The 15,767-nt window shown below is 43.7% G+C and overlaps 1 protein-coding gene across 3 annotated transcripts in view; it reads right to left on the bottom strand.

Moving 5' to 3' along the window:
- Positions 1–278: 278 nt before the first annotated feature.
- The window catches only part of SCNN1G (sodium channel epithelial 1 subunit gamma), a 31,470-nt gene continuing 15,981 nt past the window's right edge, over positions 279–15,767 (bottom strand). For all 3 annotated transcript variants that reach the window (XM_069089231.1, XM_069089238.1, XM_069089242.1), the window contains exons 6-13: positions 12,557–12,720; positions 7,018–7,116; positions 6,383–6,500; positions 5,148–5,226; positions 5,003–5,060; positions 4,155–4,216; positions 3,609–3,684; positions 279–1,645 (exon numbers count right to left, since the gene is read on the bottom strand). In XM_069089231.1, coding sequence (XP_068945332.1) covers positions 1,256–1,645; positions 3,609–3,684; positions 4,155–4,216; positions 5,003–5,060; positions 5,148–5,226; positions 6,383–6,500; positions 7,018–7,116; positions 12,557–12,720 — 1,046 coding nt within the window. In that variant the 3' untranslated portion in view covers positions 279–1,255. The remainder of the gene's footprint in view (positions 1,646–3,608; positions 3,685–4,154; positions 4,217–5,002; positions 5,061–5,147; positions 5,227–6,382; positions 6,501–7,017; positions 7,117–12,556; positions 12,721–15,767) is intronic.

The raw sequence follows: 15,767 nt of genomic DNA, 5'->3' as shown, positions 1-15,767 counted from the left end.
CTCTTTCCCCAAATCCAGTGCTCTCTCCACTATCCCATCAATGGGAGCCACCATGGTGCAAAGCCTCCATTGGCAGGTGTCTGCCATGATTTCATTTGGTGCTTATAGGGACAAAGGCCAAATGTTTTCTAAGGGATTACTATCTGCATTTTACAGATGAGGAAAGTGGACTCAGAGAATTTAAGTAATTCTGCTTAGATCTTCTGGCAATAAATTCAGGATAACTATCCAATATACTTAATGTTGAATCACGGAAGAAACCCTCACAAGTCCATCAATTATAAATAAACAAACCAAGTTTATTCAAAAATAGACCTCTCATTTGGACAGACTTTCCAGGCCATACAGTTTTAAATAATTCACTTTAAAAGCAGCATCAGTCATAGACCAGGAATACCTTTCTTTGTTATGGAGGTTCCCAGGGTGCAATATCCTGCATAGCCAGTCTGGCCATGAGAGAAAAGTCTCTTTTTTACCCTAGAGATACTCGAGTAAGAGTGAGTGGGGCTCAGCCCTTCCTCTGGGCTAGCCTGCCTGCCTCAGTCTCTGCAGTCAGGTCAGTGCAATGATTTTTAGATCTTGTTACTTTGTCTCTGTCTGCCAGGCTCTTACAGAACGCTTCCTTGGGTCCTGCCTTACAGAATTTCATGACTGGAACAGACTTCAATGACTGCCTAGTCCAACCCATATCTGAAAAAAGGACTCCCTCTCCAATGTGCCCAAATGGTCATCCAACATTTGCTTGAGGGAGAACTCACAACCTCCCAAAGCAGCATGCTCCACTTGGGGGGAGGGGGTAGCTCTCTATAGGTTTCCCCCTATAATCAAGGCTAAATTTGCCTCTTAGCAAAAATCCTCAAAGATGTGGAAGCTCTGGTCCTGTGTCCCTCCCTTATTCCTTCAGCTATGAGAGAAACGAGGCATCTGTCAGTAGCAATGGGTTGATGAAGGACAGCTCTGCCTGGGTAGCTGTCAGCCTTTAGCTGGGAGCCCTTGCCTGTGCCCAAGGCCCCTAATCAACATTTTAGAAAAATGGGCGATAGTATTTTTCTCAGGTGCAAGGGATTTCGTTCCTGGCTGTGTCTATTAGACAGGTTCCAGGGCCAGATTTAGATCCTCAGACTAGCAGGAGGGAGGGTCTGGCCCTAATCAGAGGGGCAGTGTCCGGGCAGATGCTGACCCAGCTGCCCACAGACAGTAACTCTGGCTCCTCCTTTCTTCTTGGTACTAGCAGAAGGATAGGGCCCCTCCAACCTCAGGGCTTTTCTGGGTCTTGGGTATCTTGAAGTTGGTTAGAAAAGGCCCTTTCAATGCGCAGAGTGTTGTACTTGGGTGGCGGGGTCCCAGGCACATGGGCCCCTGGGGCCTGAGGCAGCTGAAGAGCTGTACTGAAGGTAGGTGGGTCATCATCAAGAACACAGGTTGGATTGTCACAGCCAGTGAGGTCTGAAGGATTCTCAGGGGATGGCTGGCCCTGTTGGCTTTTCCTTTGGGCCCACCGCTTCTTGGTCTTCTGCCAGCAGCGCCGGGCAATGACAGAGAAGAAATCGATGAAGAAGACTTCAATGATCTCAAGGACACAGACCACAGAGCAGCTCATCCATAGGCCCAGCTGCCCCCCGAAGTTGGATAACAGTGTTTCAATCTGCAGAAAATATTGAGCAGCATTCAGTTACTCAACAAACACTTATCAAGTGCCTACTGTGTACCAAGAAGCCTCAGAGCCAGAAAGATGTGAGTCCAAGTCCCATCTTTGATATAAACTGGTTGTGTGACCCTGGGAGAGTCACTTAACTCCTTAGTGTTCCAGGCAACTCTATTTAGACTCTGAGTTGCCAAGAGGGTATTGGCCTGCACTGGTAGGAATTTCCTCATCCCAAAGCTCTCTACCAATGAAATCACAGGTCATACAATCCCTACCCCAACCTACATGCTCTAGGAATGGGGGGGACACAAAGACCAAAGGGAAGACATACAACATATATGTCATATATAACATATAAGACAGATACAAATCAATGGGATACAGGGAGAGATCTAACAACTGGGAGAATATGAATGGGGGACATAGCATCCTAGGTAGTGGCAAAGGGATTTCCTGTCCTGACACAGAACCCGAGGTCCCAGTAACAGGCAAACCTCTCAGAGGCTTTCTCGCTGCTAAACTTGGAGCTGTAGTTTGGCCCTGGAATATCTGGGGTCTCTCTGACCTCAAACAAGTAGGAGTGCGTCATGGCTTTGCCCCTAGAGTCAAGACATAGTTTGCCAGATTTCAAAATAGTGCTGGTGTAAAACTATACAGCATAGTCCTCTTTTAACCATTGACTACTTGAGTTGCTTCCCTAACACAAAGAGAGACTGAGGACATGGGGAATATACCTGCTGACTCAAATATTCTTTTCAATAAAACCTGTAATGTCTGATGGTAGGGCCTCCTGATTTCCTTGTTGTACAACTGGAAAATGAGAGAAACAGCTGGGCAGGACCTTATCAGTGTGTGTGAAGGGGGTCAGAAATGTCTTACCCCTACCATTCCTTTACTCTAGCTTGTTTTACTCTTAGATTTTACTTTTTCAATTAATTTTCTCTTTTTGCTTTTTTTTTTAGAGGGGAGAAGGTAAAGTAATTGGGGTTAAGTGACTTGCCCAAGGTCACACAGCTAGTAAGTGTCAAGTGTCTGAGGCTGGATTTAAACTCAGGAGCTCCTGACTCCAGGGATGATGCTTTATTCATTATGCCACCTAGCTACGCTACCCCCCCCCTTTAAAAAAAATTGTTGTTCAGTTTTTTGGTTTTGTTTTTAGAGGGGGGATGTCAAAGTCATTGGGGTTAAGTGACTTGCCCAAGGTTACATAGCTAGTAAGTGTCAAATGTCTGAGGCTAGATTTAAACTCAGGTCCTCCTGACTTCAGGGCCAATGCTCTATTCACTGTGCCACCTAGTTGCCCCAAGCATTTATTTTCTGTCCCTCCTAGAACTCCCCAATTAAAAAGAAAAAAAGGAATCCTTGTAACGGAAATGTACTTTGCAACAACAATAATAATAATAATAAAATAATAGCTAGCATTTTGTAGCACTTTAAGGCTTATAAAGTGCTTTACAAATATTATATCATTTGGTCCTCACAACAATCCTGGGATGTAGTACTATTATTATCCCTGTTTTACTGATGAAGAAACAAAAGCAGTGAGAAGTGACTAATGCCAGGGTCATACAGCCAGGAAGTTTTTAAAGGTGGGATTTGAATTCAGGTCTTCCTGATTCTAGCTTGAATACTCTCTCCCTTATGCCATGCCAACTAGCTCCTAAGCTTCCAACCCTGACTGGCAGGCTGGCACTGGGAGGGAAGAAATAAACAGAATGGTCAAGGATCTTAATCTGGAAAGCAGGTCTTGGGAGGTTGAGACCTCAGATGCCCTCCCCATGGGATTGTGTCATCCCCATTGTTAACTGAACCCACGTCCACCCCCACCCCAAACATGACACAAGAGTCTCCCCTCCCAAACTCAATCAGCTCCTCTATATGACTTCATATTATATATGAAGTCTCCACCTCCTTGGTCCTTGCCTTGGGAAGCAGAGACTATTTCTGGGAAAATATCACTTACACTGTTGGCAGGACTCTCTTTGATGGATCTCTGGTTCAGATCTTTATAGAAAATCAAGAGTTTGGCTAAGTCTGTCCTGTAAGGAAGCAAACACAAAACAACCTGGAGTGAGCCAATCCAAGGGCAGGATGTGATACAGTGAGATCTGGTCCCATTCCTCCCTTCCTGGAGTCCCCACTCTGTCTGGGAGATGCCCTGGGCTTTCTATGGGCCTCAGCAGTGAGACTGAGAATCATGGCCAAGAAAACTTGATTTGAAAAATAGAAGCTGCTTTCTTATGTTCTGCACTACTTCTTTCTCCTCTAAGCAGCCTTCTAGGGCCTCCTAGGGCCAGGCACGAGCATCTTAGCTTTATACTCTGTCATTAAAGATCCTCCTGGAAGAAAAGAGGATTTTCCAAAAAGAGGGTGGAAGCCATAGCATTAGGGATAGGAGTAAATGGTGTGGGAAGGGAGCCTTATTCTAAGAATGAAAGAAGTCCCTGTTGGTTAGGTGTGGGGAGAGCAAGGAGAAAGAAAATGAGGCTAAGAATGGAGGGAAACTTACTTGTTTAGCCTTTTGTTTTCTTTTTGGCCTTTATCCCATGTGAGAACATCCAGTATCCAGTTCTGAGGGAGAAAGAACACATGTGCATGGGCATGCATGAAGAGCTTTATCTTCTGAGGATGAATCCTCAAGGATGCACCTCTTCTACCTGGAAGGGCCTGGCTCTTCCTGGTGGGGAGGCAAAGGAAAGGGGATAGAGCTCTCCCTCCCCAGGGCTGGGCCAGGACTCAGGAAGGTTGTCTCTTGAATGAGATATACATCTTTGGACCTGATCAATGTGCACATTGATTTTGTTTTACTATGTATACTTACTACAAGGATTTTGCCTCTTTTCTTTTGAATTGGGCAGGGCAGAGGAGAAGGGAAGGAATAGGATTCCAAAAAAGAAAATGAGAAAAGAACAAAAGGAAGGCCGGAAGGAGTCACAGATTGGCAGGACAGCTTTGAAAGTTTTAAGTTGAATTTATTTTATACCTCAAAAGAAAAGCAAGTAATACAGAAGCGATTCAGTTTTACATGCAATTCCTACCTTCTGTTCCAATCATATATGTGTATATGCAAATATCTGTCTACATATGGAAATGTTAATTTTTTAGTTTTAAGTTTCAATTTTATAGTTTTAAGTTCACAATTTTCTTTAAAGAAAAGCTACATTTTTCATGGAAGGGAGGGAGGGAAAGGAAGGCTTTTTATTTCTCCTATCTGCATGGCTTTCTCCCCTGGATCATAGGCAACATACACAGGGCAGTGAGGCCCCAGCTTAGCCAGGCTGGTGCTCTTATGTGGGAGGGGCAGGAAGGAATCTATGGTTTTTCCAGATTGGGACCCAATGAGGGAAACAAACTTACCTCTGATATGTCAGATGGCCACTGAGCCAGACTGGTGGTCAAAGACCATTCTTTAAAGCTGTGAAGAAAAGAAGGCAAGGTGAGTTTTGTAGTTTAGCTAGACCCAATGTGGTCTCTACCATCACCTACCTATGGCTACACTTACTTGCAAGGTTCCCGGCAGATGGCCTGGCAGCCCAGCTCTTCTCGGACAAATGCCTGGTGCAGCTTATAGTAACAATACACTGTGGAGGGAAGAACATTGGCTTTGAAGGCTGTGAAATGTCCCAGAAGGCCCTGCCCCTCCCTGAATCTGCTCATTTCCTGTCTCACTGCTCTTTGGTTCTCTTTCCCTCTATGTCTCATACAGAATGGTGGATTTAGAGAGTTGGAAGGAAGCTCAGAGATTCTCTAATCCAACCCTTTCATTTTGCAGATAAGAAAAATGAGAAAGACCCAGAATGATGAAGTGACGTGCTCAAAGTCACAAAGGTAGTGAGTGACGGGGCTGGAATTGCACCCGGGTTCTCTGAGCCCAAATCTAGCACTCTTCCCCCTATACTTTGTTGTTTCTCTATGATGTCTGCTGTGTCAAAATCTGGAGAAACAGAGGACATGCACCTTGTACACAAGACACCTTCCCCTCCCCCATTGACTTTGATGAACCATCCACCCCATCTCAACCCCTGCCACCAGTACCCTATCTACCATCACCATTCTTTTCAGAGAGTAATTTAGAGACATGGATGGGGAAGCAGACAGCTTTTGAGCTGGAAGGAACATTTAAAGGCCTTCTAGTCCAATTCCCTGATTTTTCAGATCAGAAAACTGAGGCCCAGAGAAATAAAGTGAGTGGGCACAGCTTGGGAGTGGCAGATGTAGGGCTAGACCCCAAGCTTCCTGAATCCCAATCTAATCCTCTTTACACACTGCTGAGTGGACAAATGATCTTCTGAAGGGTTGTTGAGGAAGGGATTCCTGAACTAGACAGTCTCAGTTTCCTTATCTGTAAAATGAAAAGATTGGGCTAAGTGACTTCTAAGACCATTTCCAGCTCTAAACTTCCGATCTCTAAGGTCCCTTCCAATGCTAACACCTGATTCTTACTTCACATCCTTCCAGTTTCTAGAAAAGAAATGCTTCTTGCTGGCTGGATCTCTCTCTACTTTAATATTTTAAGTCCTTCCTGAAAACTTAACATTTCTGCCTGATCTTTATATCAAGAAGCTCTCCTTCAGAGTCAAATTCAAATGACATATCTTGCCACTATACTTTCCCCAACCCTAAACTGATTTAAGTGGTTAAAGTCTCTGGTTTCATGTTTATGGATACCATCTCTATTTTCTGAATCAATAGCTTGGGAGGCTAGCCTGGGGTTCCTGGGTATTGATGAGAACTCACTCCAGTTGGGGTGTTTCTGGTAATTGCAGTAGGAGACATTTTCCGGTGCTGGTTGACTATACTGGGCACAATGGCACTTTTCCGCCATATGCCTCTGGAAACAGGAGTGAAGACATATCTGAAAGAAGAGAGGCTCATAACACCTTCCCATCCATTCCTCTATGCCCCCAGCTCCGGGGAACCCCCATCTTGGAGGTGGCCATTGCTGAGGGTGGTCCCCAGCCTCCTTTCCCTTATGAAGAGATTTTCACAGAATATGTGAGGAATCTTGGATCTTATCTACCAGAACGTAGGCAACAGGGTTCATATCTAGGAAAAGAACCCTTCCTTTCTTAACACGCTGTTCCAGGAAAATCTTTGATAATTAAGATCCAGTCACAGATGACATGGAGAAAAACTGGTATTAGCCAGTGGCAATGTACTCAAAGTCTTGCTGGTGATTAGATAACATCAAGGATTACTATCACCACTTCTGACCCTCTGACCCCCATTTCTACCCCCACACCCAACTAACTACATGGTGGAATTTCCCCAGCCAGGATGTGACCTTGACTCCTGGGTAAGGCCACCTCCCAGCTGGGCACTCAGCCTTCTTGGGACATGGAGATTCCCATCCTGCCTACCCCGCTTAGTACCTGGAGAGAATAAGTGGCATCGTAGACACTCTTGACAGGCACATCACTGCCATCCTTGGTGCACTGGCTATATGGCTCACTTAGCTTGAAGGACTCCGTCTGAAACCCCAAAAGAGCAAACTGCAATGAAACTCACCTCCTATCCTGTAGCACAGCCCCAGCCCTAGTCACAGGGAAGCAATAACCAAAATGGAGATGGTAGGCTTTGTGGTGCACAATGGAAAGTTGGTATTTGGAGTCAGAGGATTTATATTCAAATCTCAGCTCCTGTCTTTTATGTGATCTTGGACAAATCATAATTTTTTTTGGAGGGCAATTGGGGTTAAGGGACTTGCCTAGGGTCACACGGCTAGTTTTTGTGTTAAGTGTCAGGCCGGATTTGAACTCAGTTCCTCCTGACTCCAGGGTCGGTGCTCTATTCACTGCGCCACCTAGCCACCCTGACAAATCATATTTTCTCTGGGCCTCAGTTTTATCATCTGTGAAATAGCAGGGGTGATGGTTATAGACCAGATATCTTCTAAGGCCCTTTTCGCCTCTAAATCTATGATCCATGAGGAAAATGGGATGGGAATAATGAAAAATCATTTTTTACTGATCACCCTCTGGACCTTAAAATCCCTATCAAAGGTCTATTTCTATCCTATCCCTCCATTAAACTGAAAACTCTATGAAGGGAAGAGAATTGGCTTTGTTTATCTTTGTTACTCTTCCAAGTGGCTAGCATAGACTTTGAAGTAAGTCCTTAAATAAATATTTGTTTGAAGAAATCGAACTGAATTGAGCTAATCTCTCTTCAATAACCACACCTATGGAAAACCAGCTTGTCTAACCACAAGATGACAATCTGCTTGCAGGGTGACCTACTTGTCAAGCCCTCAGAAGGAAGGCATCAGCGATGGGACTTGCCAAGTGAATCCTGCGCTGATAGCAATAAATGTCACACACTGGGATAGAATGCCCATTTAAGCTACTGAGCCCTGGGATTTCTTTCAGGTTCTTCTCTGGAAGAATCTGGAGGTTCAGGGAGAAATTTAGCTAAGAGAGGCCGTTTGAGGTCTGCTCCCTCAGACTGCTGTTTTGAGAGGAGTCAGAGACCTTAGAAAGCTCCTTGAGTGATTTCATCAAGTGCTATAGAGGGCTTGACTTCTTTGGTTTAGGAAAGCAGGGTCTCTATTGTGAAAGAACCAGACTAAGTTTCCTATCTTTGGGTCAAAGGTCAGTGTTACTGGCTATCAGGCATTCTTGTTAGTAGCACCTCTAGAAAAACACGATGGGATGTGTGTGTGTGTGTGTGTGTGTGTGTGTGTGTGTGTGTGTGTGCTGCAAGGAAAGGGCTTTGGACTCCTTTTCCTGATTTTCATAGTACCATTTTGTGTGGCTGAACTCAACCTATATAGAAGCTGGGCATGAGCTCAGCTTGGAAGTCAGTGTAAGTTTGTCCAGACAGCAATGTCCAAGACCACCATAGTTTTAGCTAGTAGAGTCATATCTGTGTTAGTAGAGGTACCTTTGCTGCTGTTGGTTATTCCTAGAGCATTCCTAGGATCTCTGTGTGCTTCATGGAAAAGGTGTGCTGACCTGTCAGGCTGATAAGCCTGAGTCAAGCTTCATTCAGAGTGTGCTGGTTGGGGCTGCCTAGGTATTAGTCTGACTTTGAGAACCTGGCAGCCAGGCTGTCTCGTTCTGGGCAATCTATTTCGAATTATTTTTCATTTCTTGGCTATCTGATCAACAAAACAGCCCTGAACTTTGAAAAGATAGTTATCAGACCTTATGATTCTAGGGTTGCTTGGGTCATGTTTCCTGACTGGGTAGGAGGCTCACAAAAGGTATGTGGTGGTGGTTGGGGAGGAGGAAAAATGGTTCTTTGGACCCAGAAACCCCTCCTTGTCAAGCAGCTAAAATCACCCAGACAACCACCCACATGGTTATGAGGCTCAAATGGCTTGAAGAGAATTTCTGAAATTAGATTCCCACATGTTTTTTCACTATTATCTTCTGCCCTGGCATCATAGGCTTAAATCACCCTGAGTGGGGAGGGCAGGAGTAGCTTCTTTCCCTTCAGTGTACCCTTTATCTACCATTGTGAGGCCCCTGAGGTGGCAGAAAGAATCCCCTCATTTGCATGTGTGGCAGGAGCCAGAGTGCCCTGAACTCAGCTAACCCTTATAGGATTATAGAGCCTATATAGATCCTGTAGCTGGAAGGGATCTCAGGGACATCAATAGTTGAAACGAGCCCCTTCATTTTATGGATGAGAAAACTGAAAACCAAGGAAGTTAAGTGACTTGCTCAAAGACAAACAGATAATAAAAGCCAGAAGGGGGTTTACTTGGGGTTCCCTCTGGTAAGTCATAGAGTAGATTTTGGTGGGGGAGCCAAAAGAGGCAGGACCCTACCCTGATACTAGGACCCAGCATTCTCAATTACACTGGAATCCACAGGTAACTAATTTGAAGAAGAAAGGTCCAGGGTATAAAATGCACCCAGAGACAGCATGAGTGACGACTAGGTAATATATGAACAGAATATATGAGGAAACCCCCCAGTCTGAAATCAAGAGCTCATAACCAGAGAACCTTCAAGAGAATGGCAGCTTCTGGAAGCCTCTTAGACTGAGAGTCAGCTACGGAATCCCAGTCAGGTCCTGATCCTGGATTTCATGATTAGGTCTATTTTTGAGGGTCAGCCTGAGCCAGGGGTGGGGAACTTGTGGCCTCGAGGCCACATGTGGCCCTCTAGGTCCTCAAATGTGACCTTTTGACTGAATCCAAACTTCCCAGAACAAATCCCCTTAATAAAAGGATTTGTTCTACAAAACTTGGACTCAGTCAAAAGGTCACACCCAAGGACCTAGAAGGCTACATGTAGCCTCTAGGCCACAGATCTCCCATCCACAGTCCCCTCTCCCATTGGGTCCCATAGAAGAACAGCAACCTCTGCCTTAACCAGATGGTTTCTGGGAAGCTCCTAGCAGGGCCAGTTGGCCTGCTTGCCTGCCAAAATAATTTCTGTACTTCAGTACCTAGTACTATTTAAGCTGATGATCATTATGCTATCTCCTTCTCAACCTGGAGTCCACAAGATGCAAGATTGTTTTTGTTTGTTTACAAGATTGTTTTTTTTTTTTTATATTTTGGTAACTCTTTCAATATAATTGGTTTCCTTTGCAATTCTATGTATTTTATTTTATGCGTTTAAAAACATTATTTTGAGAAGGGGTCCAAGGGCTTCACCAGACTCACAAAAACCTCCATAATACAAAAATGGATTACAGAAAATTGACTTTCTGAAAGTTACTTAGCTAAAGAGCCAGTCTTATTTCATCTCTCTTCTGATTCCTTTCCCAGTCCCTGGTAACTGATTAGTCAGTCAGTCAACAAGCATTTTATTAGGCACCTATATTATATACCAGGCACTGTGCTAAGCTCAAGGGAGACAAAGAAAGGCAAAAGACAGTCTTTGTTCTAAAGGTGCTCACAATTTAAAGGAGGGAAACAAACAACATGGAAATAGCTAAGTACAAAGAAGCTATACACAAGATAAGTTGGAGATAATCAACAGAGGAAAAACACTAGCATAAAGAGGATAGGGAAAGGTTTCTTGCAGAAGGTGAACTTTTAGCTGAAAATTTAAGGAAGGGGGCGGCTAGGTGTCACAGCGAATAGAGCACTGGCCCTGGAGTCAGAAGGACCTGAGTTCAAATCCGACCTCAGACACTTGACACACTTACTAGCCATGTGACCTTGGGCAAGTCACTTAATCCCAACTGCCCTGCCTTCCCCCCTCCAAAAAGCAAAAAAAAAAAAAAAAGGAAATTGAAGGAAGCTAGGAGGTAGAGATGAGGAGGAAGAGAGCTCCAGGCATGGAGGACAGTCAGTAAAGAAGACAGTGTCATGGATCACAGAATATTTGGGAAGGGAAAGAGGGATATAAGGTAAAAGAAGTCTGGAAAGATACCAAAGGGTAAGGTTGTGAAGGGCTTTAAAAGCCCAAAATAGGATTTTATATTTGGTCCTGGAAGTGTTAGCAGGGCACTGCTAGAGTTTATTAATTGGGGGGTGGTGATGATATGGTTAAACTTTTCTTCAGGAAGATGAGTTTGACAACTGGGTGGAGGATGGACTGACATGGGGGAAAGCAGAAAGACTAACCAGGGGGCTATTGAAATAGTTCTTGTTAGGGGATGAGCGCCTTCACCAGGTGTACTATCAGAGGAGAGAAAGGGGCATATGCAAGAGATGTTGTAAAAGTTGAACTGACAGGACTTGAAAATAGATTGGATATGGGGGTGAGATTGAGTGAAGGGTCAAGGATAACACCTAGGTTTCAAGCCTGGGTCACTTGGAAGGATGGTGGTACCCTAGAGTCTAGGGCTAGACAGTAACAGGAAAGATAGGAAGAGGGGAGGGTTGTATGTATAGGGGGAAGATAATGAGACCCATTATGGATACTTGAATTTAACATGTTTTGGGGGTATCCAGTCTGAGACGTCCAGTAGGCAGTTGGAGACCAAGACTCCACGTGTGACCTTTGCAAGTAACTTCTCTCAGTCTCTTTCCTCATTTGTACAATGAGGGGGTTGGGATATATGACTTCTAAGGGGTGCAAGAATGGAAGTCAGGAGGTTAGAACTGGATGCATAAATTTGGGAATTTGCTCCATGAATTGACAATTGAACCCACAGGAACTGAGATCTCTGAGTGAAATAGTATCAAGGGAGGAGAAAAGACAGCCTACAACAGAGTTTTGGGGGAATCCATGGTTAGTGGGCATGACTGGATGAAGATCCAGCAAAGAAGACCAAGAAGGAATAGTCAGATAGGAAAGAGAATCAAGAGAGAGCAAAGGGAAGAGAGTTATCAGTGAGAAGGGGATGGAAAGAGTCAAAGGCTGCAGAAGGGTCAAGGAGGATGCATGCAGGTGCTCCCTTTGGCTCTGTCAACTCCACACCCCACGGGGTTTTTAAGCTGTTACCTGATGATCTGCACTCACTGTACCACAATAGGAAACTGGGTCAAATATACTCACATCTTTTACCATCTTGTTCACAAAGATCACAGGTATAGACATCCATCTGTGATCCAGTGGAGAGAGCACTGGATCTGGAGTCTCATGGCTTGGGTTTGAATAACCAGTGGAACTTTAGAAAAATCACTTAAGGGGGTGGCTAGGTGGCACAATGAGTAGAACACCAGCCCTGGAATCAGAAGAACCTGAGCTCAATTCTGGCCTCAGACACTTGATGCTTACTGGCGTGTGACCTTGGGCAATTCACTTAACCCCGATTGCCTCGACTCTGCCTTCCAAAAAAAATAAATAAATAAAAATCACTTAGCTGCCCTCCCTTCCTACCTGTAAAATGAGGGAGAAAATAGGACCAATTTTTTCCCCTGCTAAGTTCACAGATCCCTTGTGGGGGGGGGTGTCTATGGACCCCCAATTGAGAACCCCTATCCTAAATGTATCGACAGCCTAGGCTCTGTAATTTTTATTATTCTAGGACACGTTAGAGCACCTAACAGTCATCACTTACCAGGTGCATTCCCATTGAAGTGGCCATGGCTGTCTCTATCTCTGTTCCTATGTCTTCGATAAACGGATATTCATCTTGCCTGTGGATAACGACCTTTGCCCCAGTCGATGATATCAAGAAGGGGTTATATTCTTCTTCATCTATGTAAAGGACAACCTGCAGTCCTGGAGGGAAGAAGAAGGCATGTTCAGAGACCTGAGATTTCAAGGAAACTTGGAGAGAGGGGACACTCATGACCAACAACCAGTGTGGGAATTTGTTCAGCTTAATTATGCATTTTTGTCACAAGGCTTTTTTTTTTAATGGGTGGGGGAGTGTGAAAGCTAGGCTTGTTTTCCCATGGTGAGAAGAGAAAAAAAAATCCCTAAGGAATAACAGACAAGCAAGACAGCTTTGAAAGTCACAGGTTGAATTCATATTATATTTTTTAAAAGTAAGAGATGCAGTTTCATGTAAAACTAAGCTTTTCCTCCTGTTCTAAAAGACATACGAAAATGCTCATTTACTCGGAATTTATGAAGTTCTCAAAAACTCAGATAAAGGGGCAACTAAGTGGCACATCAGGTAGAACACCAACCCTGAAGTCAGGAAGACCTGAGTTCAAATCCAGCCTCAGACACTTGCTAAGCTGTGTGACCCTGGTCAAGTCACTTAACCCCAATTACCTTGAAAATTAAACCAAAACAAAACTTAAGTTTAAAGAAAAGGGTAGGGGTGAGGGGGCAACATGGGCTTCATATTCTGAGAACATCAGTGTCCTAGGCTGTCCCACCTGGGGATTATGGTAGGGAGCCTGCAAACTTAGGGTACCAAGGGCAGGAATAAGAAGTTTTGGGGGGGGGGGGGAATGACAATTATGTGTTGGTGTCATTCATGTCCTTGTCACCTTTATCTGGACTACTGCAATAGCCTCCAAATTGATCTCCTTCAAACTCGTTTCTCTCTTCTCTAAACCCTTCTATGTAGAGGTGCCAAGGTGCCAGGATGATAGGGAATGAGTGTGGTACAGTGAAAAAAAAAATACAAGATTTAGGCTAGATTCAAATGTTGCCTTTGCTATCTCTGGCAAATTAATTAGCCTTTCAGAGCCTCTATTTCCTCATCTGTAAAATGAGAGGGTAGAGTAGGTAAAGTCCCCTTCTGGCTTTACATTTGTGATCATAAAGATAGGTCTGATCAGGTCATTTCTTTGTTCAAAAACCCTCAATGGCTTCTTATGGCCTTTAGGGAAAAATACAGACCCTTCTGTTTAGCTCTTGAAAAGCAGATCTAAACAGTGTATACAGTAATAGCAATAGTGTAATCATGATCAAATGTATAAGATTTAGCTGCTCATCAACACAATGATCCAAGACAATTCCAAAGGATTAAAAAGAAAAAATTCTATCTATATCCAGAGAGAGAAATGATAAGTGTAGCTTGAAGCATATTTTTTCCACTTAAATTTTTTTTGCACCATGACTAATACGGCCATATATTTTGCATGACTTTCCATGTATAATTGACATCATATTGTTTGTCTTATGAATGGATTGGGGAAGGACTGGAGAGAGGGAGAGAATTGGGAACTTAAAGTTAAAAAAAAAAGAATGTTAAAATGAAATATAATTATTAAGAAAAAGAAAGAAAACCAGATCTAACCTATCCTGGCTAGATTACACATCTCTTCCTTCTCTCCCTCCCCACCTTGAGCACTATATTTCAATCAGTCTGACCTACAATAATCCCTTCCATATCATGAGTGTTTGGGGGCATAGTTGCCCCCACAATCTGGAAAATCCGAGGAAAATTGTTTGGCCCTCCCTTCATACCAGAGAAGCAGTCTTAATTATTATGGTACTAGAAGAAAAAATGTGTTGATATTATACAATACTCTCTCTGTGTGTATGTATGTATATATATATATATGTGTGTGTGTGCATTTCTGAGTTTCTAAATTTTTTCTGTGTCATTTGCATGTTCCACAAAGCTCCCCCCAAATTCCCATTTAATTTCTTATGCCAACACGTGATATATCAAAGGGGAAAATCTCAATGTGGAAGGGATAACTGGATTTGTTGTCCTCTATACACAACCCTGCGTCTCCCATCTCTGCTTGACACAGGCTGTGCCCCCTACCTGGAATTCTGTCTCTTTTTACCTCTATCTATGGGAACCCCTAAGTCCTTTGAAGGCTCAGCTCAATGTCTCCTCCTTCCTAAAGCCCTTCTTGACTTTCTCATTTGTTAGTGTGTCTGCCACCATTCCTTTGTCTTCATTTTGAATTTGCTTCCTGTGTATACGTTGTTTTTCTTTCTCCAATAGAACATAAGTTTCTTGAGGACAGAAACTGTTTCATACTAATCTTTGAATCCCCAGTGCCTAGGCACATGATACACGTTTAATAAGCGTTCATTGGTTGAAAGCTTACAGCCCTTCCTCCCAGTAGAGGAAGACCTCTGACTGACCCAGAGCCCAGTTTTGCACATTACTGGGCCTCTTCACCTACCAATGGAGGCTTTGCTAAACACAAGCAAATCTCACTTTGTGCATACTAGTCACAGGTTTATATTTGTGCCTTTGATAAAGCGTGGCACATTTCCAGTTTTCATATCTGGTGTTTTATTTTGAACAGGTGTTGGCAGCCACAGAAGCTGGTCACAGACCTATTGGCTGAGTCAGTCCTGCAAGGTGCTTCTCAGATAAACGCCCACTAGCCTCTTTGTTATCAGTTGGTTGATATTAGGACCAATCCACTTTCGTTGCTAGTTGGGCAATGCTAGATATAGGAGCCAGGAACACTATTATTTCTTAAATACTTCAAGGATCACGTACCATACAGATACTATGTGGGCAACAGCCTTGTAGGAGGCCATCACTGTGTAGTGCGTTTTGAACTAGAAAGACCTGTGGTTGAATTCTGCCTCAGACTGAACTAGCTGTGTGACCCTAGGCAGATTGTTTAACCTCTCTTAACCTCAGTTTCCTCATCTGTAAAATGGGGATAATAATAGCACTTATCTCACAGGTTGCTGTGAGGATTAAATATTATAATTCCCCTAAAATACTATGCTGATCTCCTTTCTGCATTACATCTCACAGGATCATAGATATCATTGAGTCCAACTCCTTCATTTTACAGATGAGGAAATTGAGGTACAAAAAGGTTATGTGATATGTTCATGTTCACATGAACAGTTACTGAGTATCCAGGGTGGAATCTGAATCTAGT

Source organism: Petaurus breviceps, unplaced genomic scaffold, assembly GCF_028583685.1.
Source record: "Petaurus breviceps papuanus isolate PSGF00001 unplaced genomic scaffold, PetGlider_PUasm1.0 120, whole genome shotgun sequence".
Taxonomy (NCBI): domain Eukaryota; kingdom Metazoa; phylum Chordata; class Mammalia; order Diprotodontia; family Petauridae; genus Petaurus; species Petaurus breviceps.
Note: the sequence above shows the minus strand (reverse complement) of the source record. Positions and strands in the feature narration are given on the sequence as shown.